Raw genomic sequence first — 12,605 nt, 5'->3', positions numbered from 1 at the left:
AAGGGTGAAAATTTACTTCCTTCTTTCCAATTTGGATGCTTTCTAATTCTTTCTCTTGTCAGATTACTCTGGCTAAGACTTACAGTCTTAAGTAAAATTGTTGAATAAAATTGTTGAAAGTGGGCATCATTGTCTTATTCCAGATCTCAGATATCTTTTGGTGTTTCCCCATTCAATATTATATTAACTGTGGACTTGTTATATATGGTTTTTATTATGTTGAGGTATGTTTCTTTCATACCTAATTTGTTAAGAGTTTTCACAACTCATTTTCATGATATATAGAAGTTAATGACATTTGGTTGTAAAATTTTACACAAAAATAAATTTACCATGCATGGAAATAAATAATAATAATAATAATAAATTGCTTTACAACTTGTAAGGCATTATTACAAACATTAACACAACATCAGGAAGTAAACAGTGTGGTCTGTATTTTACCAATTTTACAGATGCAAATAGTGAAGCCAAAGTTGATTAAGAGGTTGGTCAGTTATTAAGTTACTGGATTAATTGAGACTCAGACACAGGTCTCTTGCTTCTAAAGTTCACCCTCATTTTACCATTCTTGTATTCATCGTGTTCTCCTGAAGCCTTTCTGTGCTTAATAAGATGCCAAGTAGTCAGAGTAAACCGATTTAGGAGATGTACACTATATTACAAAGTTTGAACAAAAAAATATTACCTGTTGCTGAACTACAAATTTCAAGTGAAGGTGAAATAATGTTAATCTGCAGGTAATTATTTAACTTTCTGATCACCTGAATTTTGGCTGGCAAGATGGACTGCCACCTTTAAGATAATCAGCTAATAAATCCTCATGATTGTTACATTTTTATGCAGAGCAGTAATCTGAACAAATTGGCTGCTGACAGCTGTGGTAAATTGCCAAGAATGGGTGCTGTCAGAGAACAAGTTATTTTTATGAATGTACAGAGTATGTAAATCCCATGTCATGCAGTTTTATTTAGTTAAGAGTTATTTGCAACCCAACACAGAAGATATACAACATTATTTATTAGTGTGGAAATACATGTTTATCTTTACAGTGGCATTGATTTGGGGTACATATATTTTTTAAGCTCGTGGATTGCTACTGACTCTATTTGTTGTGTTGTTATCAGGGACTAAGCTTTGGTGCTGCCCAATGCAACAAAGTGTTAACAAATGTAAACTTGAGTATAGAACTTAATTTCAACAAATTTTTATTAAATAATATATAAGAAAAACTTACTCTAAATTGGCAAGTTATGGGTGACAAACAAATGCTTTCCAATTCTACAGCCATAAAAATAAATCTGTGGCTCTGTATATAAAGCTGAGGTGAAGAGAATGTGGATATATAGGTGTACTTGAATGTGTTTTCAGGTTTAGTGTGGGAAGCTGAGGAAAATAGCCTTTGATTTTGAATCTTAAACAAACTAGTGCTTTTTTAAGGTTGAAGGTCATTGCATTTGTGCATTTGACGGTCTAGAGATTCTGATTTTGAACATTTCTTATTTGTGACACCAAAACTACTGTGATCTTTTACTTCCTACATAAATAAGAACAAGACAACTAATAAAAAAAAGAACAAGAATGATTCTGCTTCATTATTAATTTGAAAGCACAAAGACAACTAGTCAGAAAATTCTAAAATAAAGGAGTCTTTGTTTATAAAATCATTATATTCTACATTTTTCTTATGTGGGTTTGAGTGGACAGTTCATTAGGGAGATAAACAACATTTAAATAAAGAAAGACTAGAGAGTGTCATTGATTTTTGTTTTGGTTTTTCATGAACTCAACCTACACTGGATATATTTTAATCCCTTTTTTCATGAGTTACTATTTTTCTTCTGAAGGTTTTCTTATAAAATTTGTATTCATCACAATATTTCTGTAATAATGGACAAAGTTTCCAAGATAATTTCTGTGCACCAGAAATTATTAAATGCTTTACCTTCAAGTCAATGAATAGGGAATTTTACAAGTCTGCAGAGCATGTTCTGATAAAGCAGTCTCCCCAAAGACAATTGAAAAGTGGCAACTTCTGACAACAAAAAGGAAGTAACAGCATTTATCATTTTGTAATGTCAGAGATGGTGTAAAACTTCTGCATAATCATGAACTTGAAAACAATTTAGTAGTTATGTGGTGAATTATTTAAAATGCAAATATTCCAAGGAGGTAAATGTGTAATACTAATCTATAAGATTCTATATTATATTATGTATTCTTTGTTATCCAGTGTAAAGTAGTTCACATATACTAAGAAATGTCAATAAGTTTCATGAAATTTATTGTTAAATTTGGTTAAAAATTATGTAAAATATTATGTTTTTTTAAAATCCACTCCCCTGAAGAAAATCTATGGAGGCTTGTCTTTCTATTCTGAAGGTTTCATTTTAAACATCTTGCTAATTATAATGGCTTCAAATGACCATTAGTGAGTACTTTAAGACATAAAATACACTCAGAATTTCATTGTCAAGAGCATAGGTATGAATTTCTATTGCAAATATTCTCCTTGATAATTTTAGATTGTTTGAGCTGAGGTCTTGCTAGGTCTGATTGTGCCACCAGTGTTTTGTGAATCCTAATGCGGCTAACAGGAGCTCGAGTAGGAGTGGAAGTGTTAGCTTTGCAGATTCTTGTTTATCATTGCTGTTCACTTGTGCATGTTCAATTAGCATTATCTTCAATCCACAGTTCTTTTGCTGGGATCTTTTAAAGCCAATTGTCCATTTTACAAGGATTAGTTTAGTTAGAACCAGATTATATAATCCGTAAATCCACTTAACAGGGCATGTGTGAATTGCAATTCAGTGAACGGAAGTGAGCACAGAAGGGTGCCCCTGTCAACTCCTTGGTGTCCTGCAGCTCCTACTCCTCCCTTGAAATATTGTAGGCCAGGGTGACACCTTCCAAATAGGGCCACCTATGTTAATGCATATGTTAACTCTCTATGAAGCTTGAAATCTGTCTTATTTCTAAATGAAAAATAATTCCAAAGAGTTCCAAAATTTACTTCCTGCACCCCTGGGGATTCATTCCTATATACCCAGGGTGCTCATCAAGGGACTGCTGTATCTGGAAAGAAATGTTGGTCACTGGTTTAGTGATGGCAGAAGGAAAGGCAAGGGAAAAGATAAGGAGATGAGAACTCAGATTTTTCTCCTTCAACTCTTAAAGGGGAAAATGTCAAAGATTACTAATATTCCTTTCATGTAGTTAAATAATCCAAATGTATGTAGGCTTTATTTTTTCTTTCTTTTCTTTTTTTTTATTATGCTTTTCTTAAATACAAAGAAGTTTGAGTTTAGATATGGAAGTCAGGAAACACGGTTTAACCTCTTGACATTGCTGTTTCTCTCAGCCCTAATTTCCTCATTTCTAGAATGAGGCAAAGTAGCCTTAAAATCTTTTTCAGTGTTGTTGCTACTTTCTTGATTATTCTATTGTTTGGTTGAATGGTTAATTGAAGAGTTTGTTTTGGTATACATAGTTTAAAGTTTGTAATATAAAACTGAGGCAAGTATAATAATATACCAGATAGTATATTGAGATAGCACTTTAAACTTTCAAAGACATTTTAATCTATTATTCTTGTGTTCTTATACCTTTATGTAAAGAAAAGGGAGTTTTTAAAATCTTCAGTTTGGTAAATGATGAAACCTATTACACAAAGAATATAAATAACTAGCTTAATATCACAATACAAATGAATAATCAAGTTTCATTAAATTTCAGTATTCTGAAGCCAGATAGCTTTCTTCAAAAACACACAGTCTGTGGTAGTCCTGAAAATAATGTTCTGAAAGACTAAAGGGCTAGAAGGGGACAAATTCTCAAAATCCAACAGAGGACCACATACTAGGTATTTATTAAAATGTTAGTAAATGAATTAATGAATGAGTGAGTAGAATGAGTATTAGAAAGAAATCAGGTCATTTTCTAGGGAAATGATAGAGAAGTGGTAGAACAAGCACTGTATGCACTACGCCTGCCCTGCCGCTGTCAAACACTGTCACCCTGGGTAAATTTTTGGCCTCTCTGAACCTCCATTCATCCATAAGTACTTTTTTAATATACAAGGCACCAATTTTATTTCAGGTCCTGTGCTAGATGCTGAGAATAAGACATTTTTCTTGCACTTAAAGTGTTTTAGATAAACAACTGAATTTTGTTTTAATGAGAATTGGTAAAAATTAGTCAAGCAAAGACAGGTAGATGCATCATCTCAGGCAGAAGGGTGCCTCATGGAAACACAAAGAAAAGGTGAGCCCTTGCACGAAATGTGAGAATTATAAGCCATCTGGAATGACAAGTCATATAGATGCATGCACAAATGATACACAACTAATGGTGGTTCGTGGAGGACACTATTGACTTCCAAGGATATTTCATATAGGGTAGGAGGCCAGTGGAGGGATGTGGTCAGGTTGGGTCTTAAACATCCATAACTGAGAGGGGTAAACTCTGTCAATGATTTTTACCAAACAGAACTTAAAGAAATGATTAGGTGGCAGTGCTCAGTGAGAGATAAAGATCCCCAGTCAGGGAAGACTAGGAAGCAACACACAATAATATGTTACTAGGCTGATCACTGTTTCCTGTATTTCAGAGACACAGCTTGTTGCTTAACATTATACACCTGGCCATGTATGGTCCAGGTAATATGGAATCATGTTTTGGAACAGTTCATGAGAAGAAAGATGGCATGGAAGTTACCTTTCCATCTTCTATTCCATTGATCTAAGTTCGCCCCACAAAGAGACAATTTATGCATTGTTCTCATCCAGCTTCATTGACAGTTGATCTGGGAGCCAGATCTCATTTACACAGTGTGGTTTTTGCATCAAAAAGTACAGAAGTGGCTTTGGAAAACAGAAACTTCTCGAATGTGGCAGCTAGGCCTGGAGCACAGTAGTATCCTAAAGGAGGGCCCTGCCCACTTTTGGCAAGAGAAAGAATAACCACCTATACTAGAAGACTAATGAGAATCCAAGCATAGGCAATTGGTCATGGTGGTGGATGACCAATTGATGATGGTACATCATCTGGATGACCACTTAGTATTTCCATAGCCAAACTATAGTGAATCTTTGGAGAGATAGCCAAAGGAGCAGCTGAGGCAAAGCAAGCAGCTGAGAGCCCAGGATACATGGCTTCCGAAGAACCTAGAGAGTTGCATAAGATGTTAGGTATATTTTCAAATCACACATGTGGAAATTCCAATATAAAACAGGTAGATGGAAGGGGACTTGCTCGTTGAATCAAAGAGGAGAATCTACAGCCAGTTTTTTCACTAAGATATGTTATACTTCTAAGATCACCATGGAAGAATGGTGCTTCTTGTAATGCAATTTGAAATTAAATTAGATCAGGTTACTTCTTGCACCAACATTCAGATGTTTTTTAGTAATACATTTGAAGAATAGGCAATACATTGCCTATAAGATAAACTTGTTCTCTTAGTTATTTGATTTGTGAAATTTCAGAGAAGGAAGATGTAGCAAGTGTAAACATAGAGTTATAAAAAATTGTGGGATTTTTTTAAAATTTTAAAGTTCATCTATTCAATTAACTCATAATTGCAGATGATAAAAGTGAAATGCAAGAGGATAAGTTAGTTGTCTTTTAAAAGGTCATACAACTAATTAGTGGGAAATGGAGGGCTAGAACCAAGGGATTTTGTTCTGGGCTCTATTCTCTGAAGGTATTTTTCGAGTTCATGAAATTACATCATTGCTTTTTCAATTTTGCATTTTCATTTTAATAACAATATAAAGCCATTAGTATGTGCCTCTACTGCATCATCTGGATGGCCACTTAGTATTTCTATAGCCAAACTACAGTGAATCTTCCCTTCTGCAGGACGTAATAGCACAGGTGAGCCAAATACTGAAGACTGTCCCACAAAGATTACTGCCACACCCATCCATAGGGCAATAGACTGTGTCACAAGGGTTGCATCTTTGTACATATTTATTCCAAAGCTACAAGAGGATGGCAAATTCTTTGTCTCTGCCCAGTTCCAGCAATAATTTGATTTGCTATTCATCAGTGAAGCTGCAATACGGACTTTATCCTTGAGTTATTTTGCCTAATTATAAGTGACGCTTTATTTAAAATGGCTTCTCATTCCTAAACAAATTTTAGACAAATAGCAGGTCTGAATAACCTCAACTAGCACAAAGAAACTTGAAGTCATTTCATATTCTCTTTTCTCTTGGTGTAAATAGTACTCTCCACATTAGAATTATTAAAGTCAGAATTGTGTGACACTAAAGGTAGGACAGGACTTGAGAGGAAACCTTTCTGAGAGTATACTCAATATTGAAATTTTATTTGCTATGGAAAAGCATAATATTCCCTATAAATTTATATCATTAATTTAAATTTTATTAGTTTCTTAGTTTTAAAACTTTAATGTGCAAAATTTTCTTAATAATCTTATAAAAGTTTAACTTATAGCCTGCTTCCCTAATTTATATATATGCATATATATAAATTAGAATAAAATATATATTTAATTCATATATATAAATTAGAATAAAACAACATAATTTTATATACTTGGAAATTAAGATAATTTTTTCTATTTAAAAACAAATAAAGGTATTACCAACTCTAAGAACCACTGCTACCAGCACACTTTTCTCTTGGGATGCACAGTGGCTTAAGACTAGATCTTGGATTCCAGAGTTATAGGTTCTGGTTCTGTTGACATTCTGTTGGTTCTGTTGTGGATCTCTATTAATCCCTTCTAACCTCTCTGGCCCTCAGTTTTCCTCATTGACAAACTAAAGAGCACAGGGATCACAAATCCTTATGTCTGTTGGAACCAGGTAGAGTAATTTAGTGAATAGCCAGCTGTAACTAACAGGAAGTACTGAGGACAGTAACTAATTCAGAGGGCATTTGCCCTGTATTTAAAATTACTGCGTTAGATTCAGAACTTTATTTAGTGCACTACCAGCAAAAACAACCCATCTATACATCAGATTCCAGTTTCCAGTTTGCAATTCCTGAAGCAAGTAATCTTACAGCACCTTCCCCAGCTCTAGAGCATTGTGTGTAATGAGTCTGATGTAAATGAAGCATAAGCCCACATCTGCACAACCAGTGCAAAGTGACAGGCACGGAAGGAAATTCTCCAGAAGTCGTCCAGACGTTTTTAAGAGCAAGGCAGTGGCATGTAAGAGTAAGTAAAGAAGGAACAGGGAAAATGAATACATGATCAATGTGAGTGAAAAAAGAAAAGAAAAAACAAAGCCCAGGGAAGACCCTTCTGGGTACCAACTGTATCCAGAAGTGAAGAGTACTGTCTTCATTACAATTCCAGTTTGATTCTCTGGTATTACATTCCTGATCCAAGCCAGAGATTCACTGCCATTCAACCAATTACAGGCCACATGCATTGTGCCCAGTGTTGGAAAAAAACTCTAAAAAACCATATTCATGTCTTTCCTTTTTATTAGAGAATACTTTACAGTGGTTACTTTTCAGTTATATTTTTTACCCTCAATTTGTTGTTCTTGATAAGAACTTATTCTAATTTGAATAAAAATATTAGATAAGACATTTGATGTATTTTTATCATTCTTGAAAGTTTGAAGAGACAGCATAGAGTATTTTGAAATGAATGTTGTGTTAGAAGAAACAAAGAGGTTTTCTATGTAAATGCTAGTTTTAAGAGGGTGTTTTTCAGATTTCACAAAACTCTGTAGGGGGCTGCCCTGAACAGAAGCTAAGCACATGCCTTTAAGTCTGGAGTAAAGAGGTACTGGACTGGCACTGCACCCTCTGCAATCCATGTGGACTTGCCCCTGCTCAGTAAGGAAGGTGCAGCTCTGGGTGTGGGCATTACCCAATGAGATGGGCATTGCCTTCCAAGATGTCAGTCAGTCTGCTGACCACAAGACATCACAAAGCTAGACTCAACCCCCTGAAACTTGACCCCTTGCCTCATTTAGGGTGGAACTTTCTGGAGTGTGTTCCCCTCAATAAAAGGGCTTCAGAATGTGCTTCTCCCTCTTTTGTCGTCCTTCGATTGCCTCCCTTGTGGATGCTGGAGCAGAGGAGCTGTCGCTGAGCCCAGAGAAAAAGGGTATTCTGTCTGTGTGCTTATTTCACACCAACCTAATTTACCTGGAGTGACCCTGAATGATTTATTCTCGTGTTCTGGCATCTAAACTTCTTGCTTTCTCAATACAGTGAGCATTTAGCACACACAGACTTCCTACCATTGAGTAGGGCCTTACTGTTGGTTTTCATTTCTTATAGTTATGTTGCTCTCTTTCCGATTGTGTCTAGGCACAGCCATCCTTCAAATTAAGTGATATGCAAAAATTAATGTCTGTCTAAAATCACTCACATTAAGCAGATGTTTAAACCCCATTAGAAGTTTTGAGGATCAGTTTCTCGACATTTAATTTAAAAGTGGAACAATAATGAACAAAGAGAGTGAGGAATGAAAAAGGAATAAGAGCCAGGCACAGTGGCGTGTGCCAGTAATCCCAGTGGCTTGGGAGGCTGAGGCAGGAGGATGGCGAGTTCAAAGCCAGCCTCAGTAAAAAGCTAAGCGCTAAGCAATTCAGTGAGACCCTGTCTTTAAATAAAGTACAGCATAGGTATGGAGATGTGGTTCAGTGGTCAAGGACCCCTGAGTTCAATCCCTGGTACCAAAAAACTTAAACAAACAAACAAAAAAAACAAAGAATAAGAATTTCATGTGGCCCTGATTGCCTACCACTGTGTTTATAACACTTGAACCGTGTTTGTTCTTATCATTGGCTATATCCAGTTTTAAATGCCATTTATTCATGACTGCCACATTTTTATCAGGTTATTAGAACTTATAGTCACCATATTATCTGTTTCTTCCAAATCAAGTAACATTTTTATGAAAAGTGTTTGCACGGTGTTCAGCTCTGAGAGTGGCAAATAAAGCATGAGATGCCAAGTTATAGAACCCCGTGAGGTCCTAACACTTGGGGTAGAGTGTTTCAGGGGATTCAGGCACTTTTATTTAGACTTATGGAGTGTACTATGAGTAAATTGGCCTGGGTTTCAAAATGTAACACTTATGGAACCACTGTAGTACGTTTATTATTCACTACTTAGTAACATTTATGAATGAGAGGGAAAATGCACCTTGTTTTGAAAGTGACACAAAACTGAGACTTGTGCTTCCCTAGACCCTTTATGTCAGTCCTTCTGGAAGCAAAGCCCCTTCAACCCAGTTCCTAGGTCACCTAGGGATGGGAAGTCCTCACCATTTCTGAATAGGGTTGCAATGGATAATAATCCAATTTCAGAAAACTACTTTTCTGGGTGTCTTATAGGAAGTGAGCAATTACAGACCCTAAGATAACCAGGATCTGAATTTTTGAAGAATGTCAACTAACATGAAAAATGTTTTCTTTCAGTGGGCCAGATAATATTTCTATTGATTCACTTTTCACATACCTCTGAGCAGCCCTCACTTCTGCTGTTTGATGTGGCAAAAAAGCCACTTGCTGATTCAAAACATTTGTTTCTAGGTGCCAGGTCGACCTGTCGTCCCTCAGTAGGGAACAGACACACAAGTTGGAGTTGCAGCTGGAAGAGGGTGAGGGACACCTGGTGCTGCTCGTCACTCTGACAGCCTCTGCCACAGTCAGTATCTCTGACCTCTCCGTCAACTCCCTGGAGGACCAGAAAGAGCGGGAGGAGATATTAAAGAGATATGTACGTATGTAACTCTCCTCCTTCTGGAGTCACATGTGACTAGATGAGGTTGTAAACAATGTACCCTGAGTGATAGATGTATTTCTGATAAGTTGTCTTATGGAAGGTTCAGCAGAAGCAAAACACTGGACACATACAAATGCCACACAGACTTTGCAGGAGCACTTGCTTTACCCACTCATGTCTTTTACCCACCCATGTCTAGACCCTCATTCTTCTCCAGAATCAACTCCAGAGCAAGTTCTGGATTCTGCTCAGTGAGTTTATCATGCAGAGAATCTTATCATAAAGTCAAGTTTACACAAACATTACTTTTAAATTAACTCATTGACTCTGTAGCGTTGCAATTATGATTTCCTTGTTTTTCTGAGTTTGAAAATGGGGTTAATGGCACTTGCGTTAATTAGAAGCTTGGTAAACTAGAGAGTATTCACAGAAGTAACTTTTATTTTCAATGCCTTAGAAAAGCCTCACTTCTTTCCTTTAATTTTTTAAAATTAAATGCAATTAAAAGGGAGCTTCCTTCCCTTTGATCAAATATGGAGTGAGAAGGTAGGATAGTGAGCCACCAAAATAACTACCCTCCACAAATCTTACCAAACCCAAACATTTGCAACCAAATCTTTATTTCCCAGCAACCTCCCACAGTGCATTTCCCACTGTGTAGTTTTATTGAATCAACAGAGAGGGGAGCTCTTACTCCACCATTCTTTCTCAATGGAAGCTTGGAAAAGTAAATGCCTCAGTACCCATGAAGCTGAGGAGAAAAGCTTCCACTTAAAATTACAAAGCTTGTATTGTACAATGCTGCCAGGTGTTTAGAAGTCTCCTCTAGACACTCAGCCATGAAACCAAGCTCTGACTAACAAAGAATGGCTTTAAAAAAATATTCCTATTTGCTGACTGACATCCTTTCAATAACCGAATTTAATAAAGATGTACCTTATCAGGCTGTGCAGATAACATGAAGTGCTGGTACTAATGCTCTACAATATTCTTCAAACAGATTAGCAGGATGTGCGCTTCAGCAAATTTATTCTGGCTATCTCCACTGAATCAGCTGTCTGCTAATGCTTGTTCAACTCATCCACCAATGGTGTTATCATAAACAGTTTAATAGAGGTGACTTAGCAAGGCTAAATAGTATATATTTTTAAGCCACCTAAAAGCTTAAGGTATTATGTGGCATCTTCTAATCTATAATTGCAATTATGAAAATTATTTCACTATTGGTATGTACCAAAACATATTGTTACCAAAAGTGAACTCTATGAGTTAAAACTATTATAAAGAAATTAATTGGTATATTAATGTAAAAATTCTTCTAGGTATTGTGATACTGTAGTTAATGGATTACAATGTTATTATCCTATATATGGAGGTGATACTTCTGTTCAGGTAATTAGAAGTAATCCATCTATTATTGATCTAATTTTTCTTTGCTGCATGGACTTCCTTTCATTCAGAACTTGAGTATTTGTTGCCCATCTTCTTTCAACCCCTACTTATTTCAGTAAATTTTAAAATATTATTTGGATGTTCAAGTGAGTTTTCAGCTTATATTCTGCTGAATATATTAAAAAGTGAACCATATTTTAATGTACTTTTTCACAGCCTTGAACTTCAGGCACAGGCCTATACCTCCCTCTAGAGACTTACTTGCTAAGAAACTATACTATCAGTATAGCACATGTGTTATAATTTCTCATAGCCATACAGGGACAAAGAGCTATATTTTAGGGCTGTGGTGTGTTTCTTTTTTATTATATGTATTTTGAAATGAATAGATGCTGTATCATGTCTAAAATATCCCTTGTTTTGGAGAAACATATAAAGGATGTTACATGTTGGAGAATTATTTATGTTTTCTTGTAAGGACATGTATGTTTTTAAAAGTTAAGGTTAAACTTAAGTATTTGATTTGGCTTTGGTTGTGTGCAGAAAAGTAAATGAACTTCCCCGACTCTCATACGAAACAGCCCTTGAAAAATCTCTCCTTTGCTGTTGTTTAGCTGTTCATTGCTAAACATTGAAGTCTCACAAATTAAACAGACATTCCTATGTGGGCCATTATTTGATCACCCCATTCTGAAAAGATGGCTAATTCCATTTTTCTTTTTTTTTTTTCTTCTTTTGTGGGGGGGGGAGGGAAGGAAGGTCAATAGGGGGCGGGTAGTAATGGGTAGTAGACCAAGCGCGATTGTATGACCTTCTCAGAACGGGTATGCTGAACCCTTGCTCCCCCTTGTCACAGTTTAAAAACCAGAGGAGCTAGTTTAGAGAAGAAGTTGTTAGCATTCCATTTTTATTATGACATTTCACAGTCATCTGATTTAATGTCCCTTGACCGGATTGTCCACCGTGAGACGATGGGCTTGAAATGTTATTTAGAGCATTGATAAAAGGTGAGCGGTTCTAAGATGACAGCGAGTCATAAGGCTGGTGGTGTGACATTAATTTTCTCCATAACAGAGATGGAATAAGACGTCACGGTGACAAGCTGTCAATCAGCTCTGGCCCCTCAGAGCATCTCGATGCCATAGGCTGGGGTATTGCCTCTCCCGTAATAGAGCTGAACTGAGATGCTCTCCCTGACAGCTGCTGCAGCCATAGAGAAAATATATTATACAGCCTTTCATTAAAAAAATAAAGAGGACTCCTCTCCAGAGCATTTCAATCTTTTCCCATCTATTGAGGGCTGAAAGGATTCACAGCAAATCATAGATTCCTCTGCTATGGAAATTTCTGGCTTCAGAAGCCATCTAGGTTTTGAGGCCTTCTAAAATAACTATAAATAACAAGACAGAAATATCTCTTGATGAAGTATTACTTAAAGTTATATTTTTAAACTGATGTATTTATTTGCTTTTTTGAGTTCTTATTAT

The 12,605-nt window shown here is 36.1% G+C and overlaps 1 protein-coding gene across 4 annotated transcripts in view; it reads left to right on the top strand.

Moving 5' to 3' along the window:
• Mctp1 (multiple C2 and transmembrane domain containing 1) overlaps positions 1 to 12,605 on the top strand; it is a 516,302-nt gene that overhangs the window by 323,583 nt on the left and 180,114 nt on the right. For all 4 annotated transcript variants that reach the window (XM_077796266.1, XM_077796264.1, XM_077796263.1 and 1 more), the window contains one exon: positions 9,534 to 9,720. In XM_077796266.1, the coding sequence (XP_077652392.1) occupies positions 9,534 to 9,720 (187 nt within the window). The remainder of the gene's footprint in view (positions 1 to 9,533; positions 9,721 to 12,605) is intronic.

The sequence above is a fragment of the Urocitellus parryii genome, chromosome 1, assembly GCF_045843805.1.
Source record: "Urocitellus parryii isolate mUroPar1 chromosome 1, mUroPar1.hap1, whole genome shotgun sequence".
In the NCBI taxonomy this organism is placed as follows: Eukaryota; Metazoa; Chordata; class Mammalia; order Rodentia; family Sciuridae; genus Urocitellus; species Urocitellus parryii.
The sequence above is the reverse complement of the archived record's forward strand: the minus strand, read 5'-3'. Positions and strand labels throughout refer to the sequence as shown.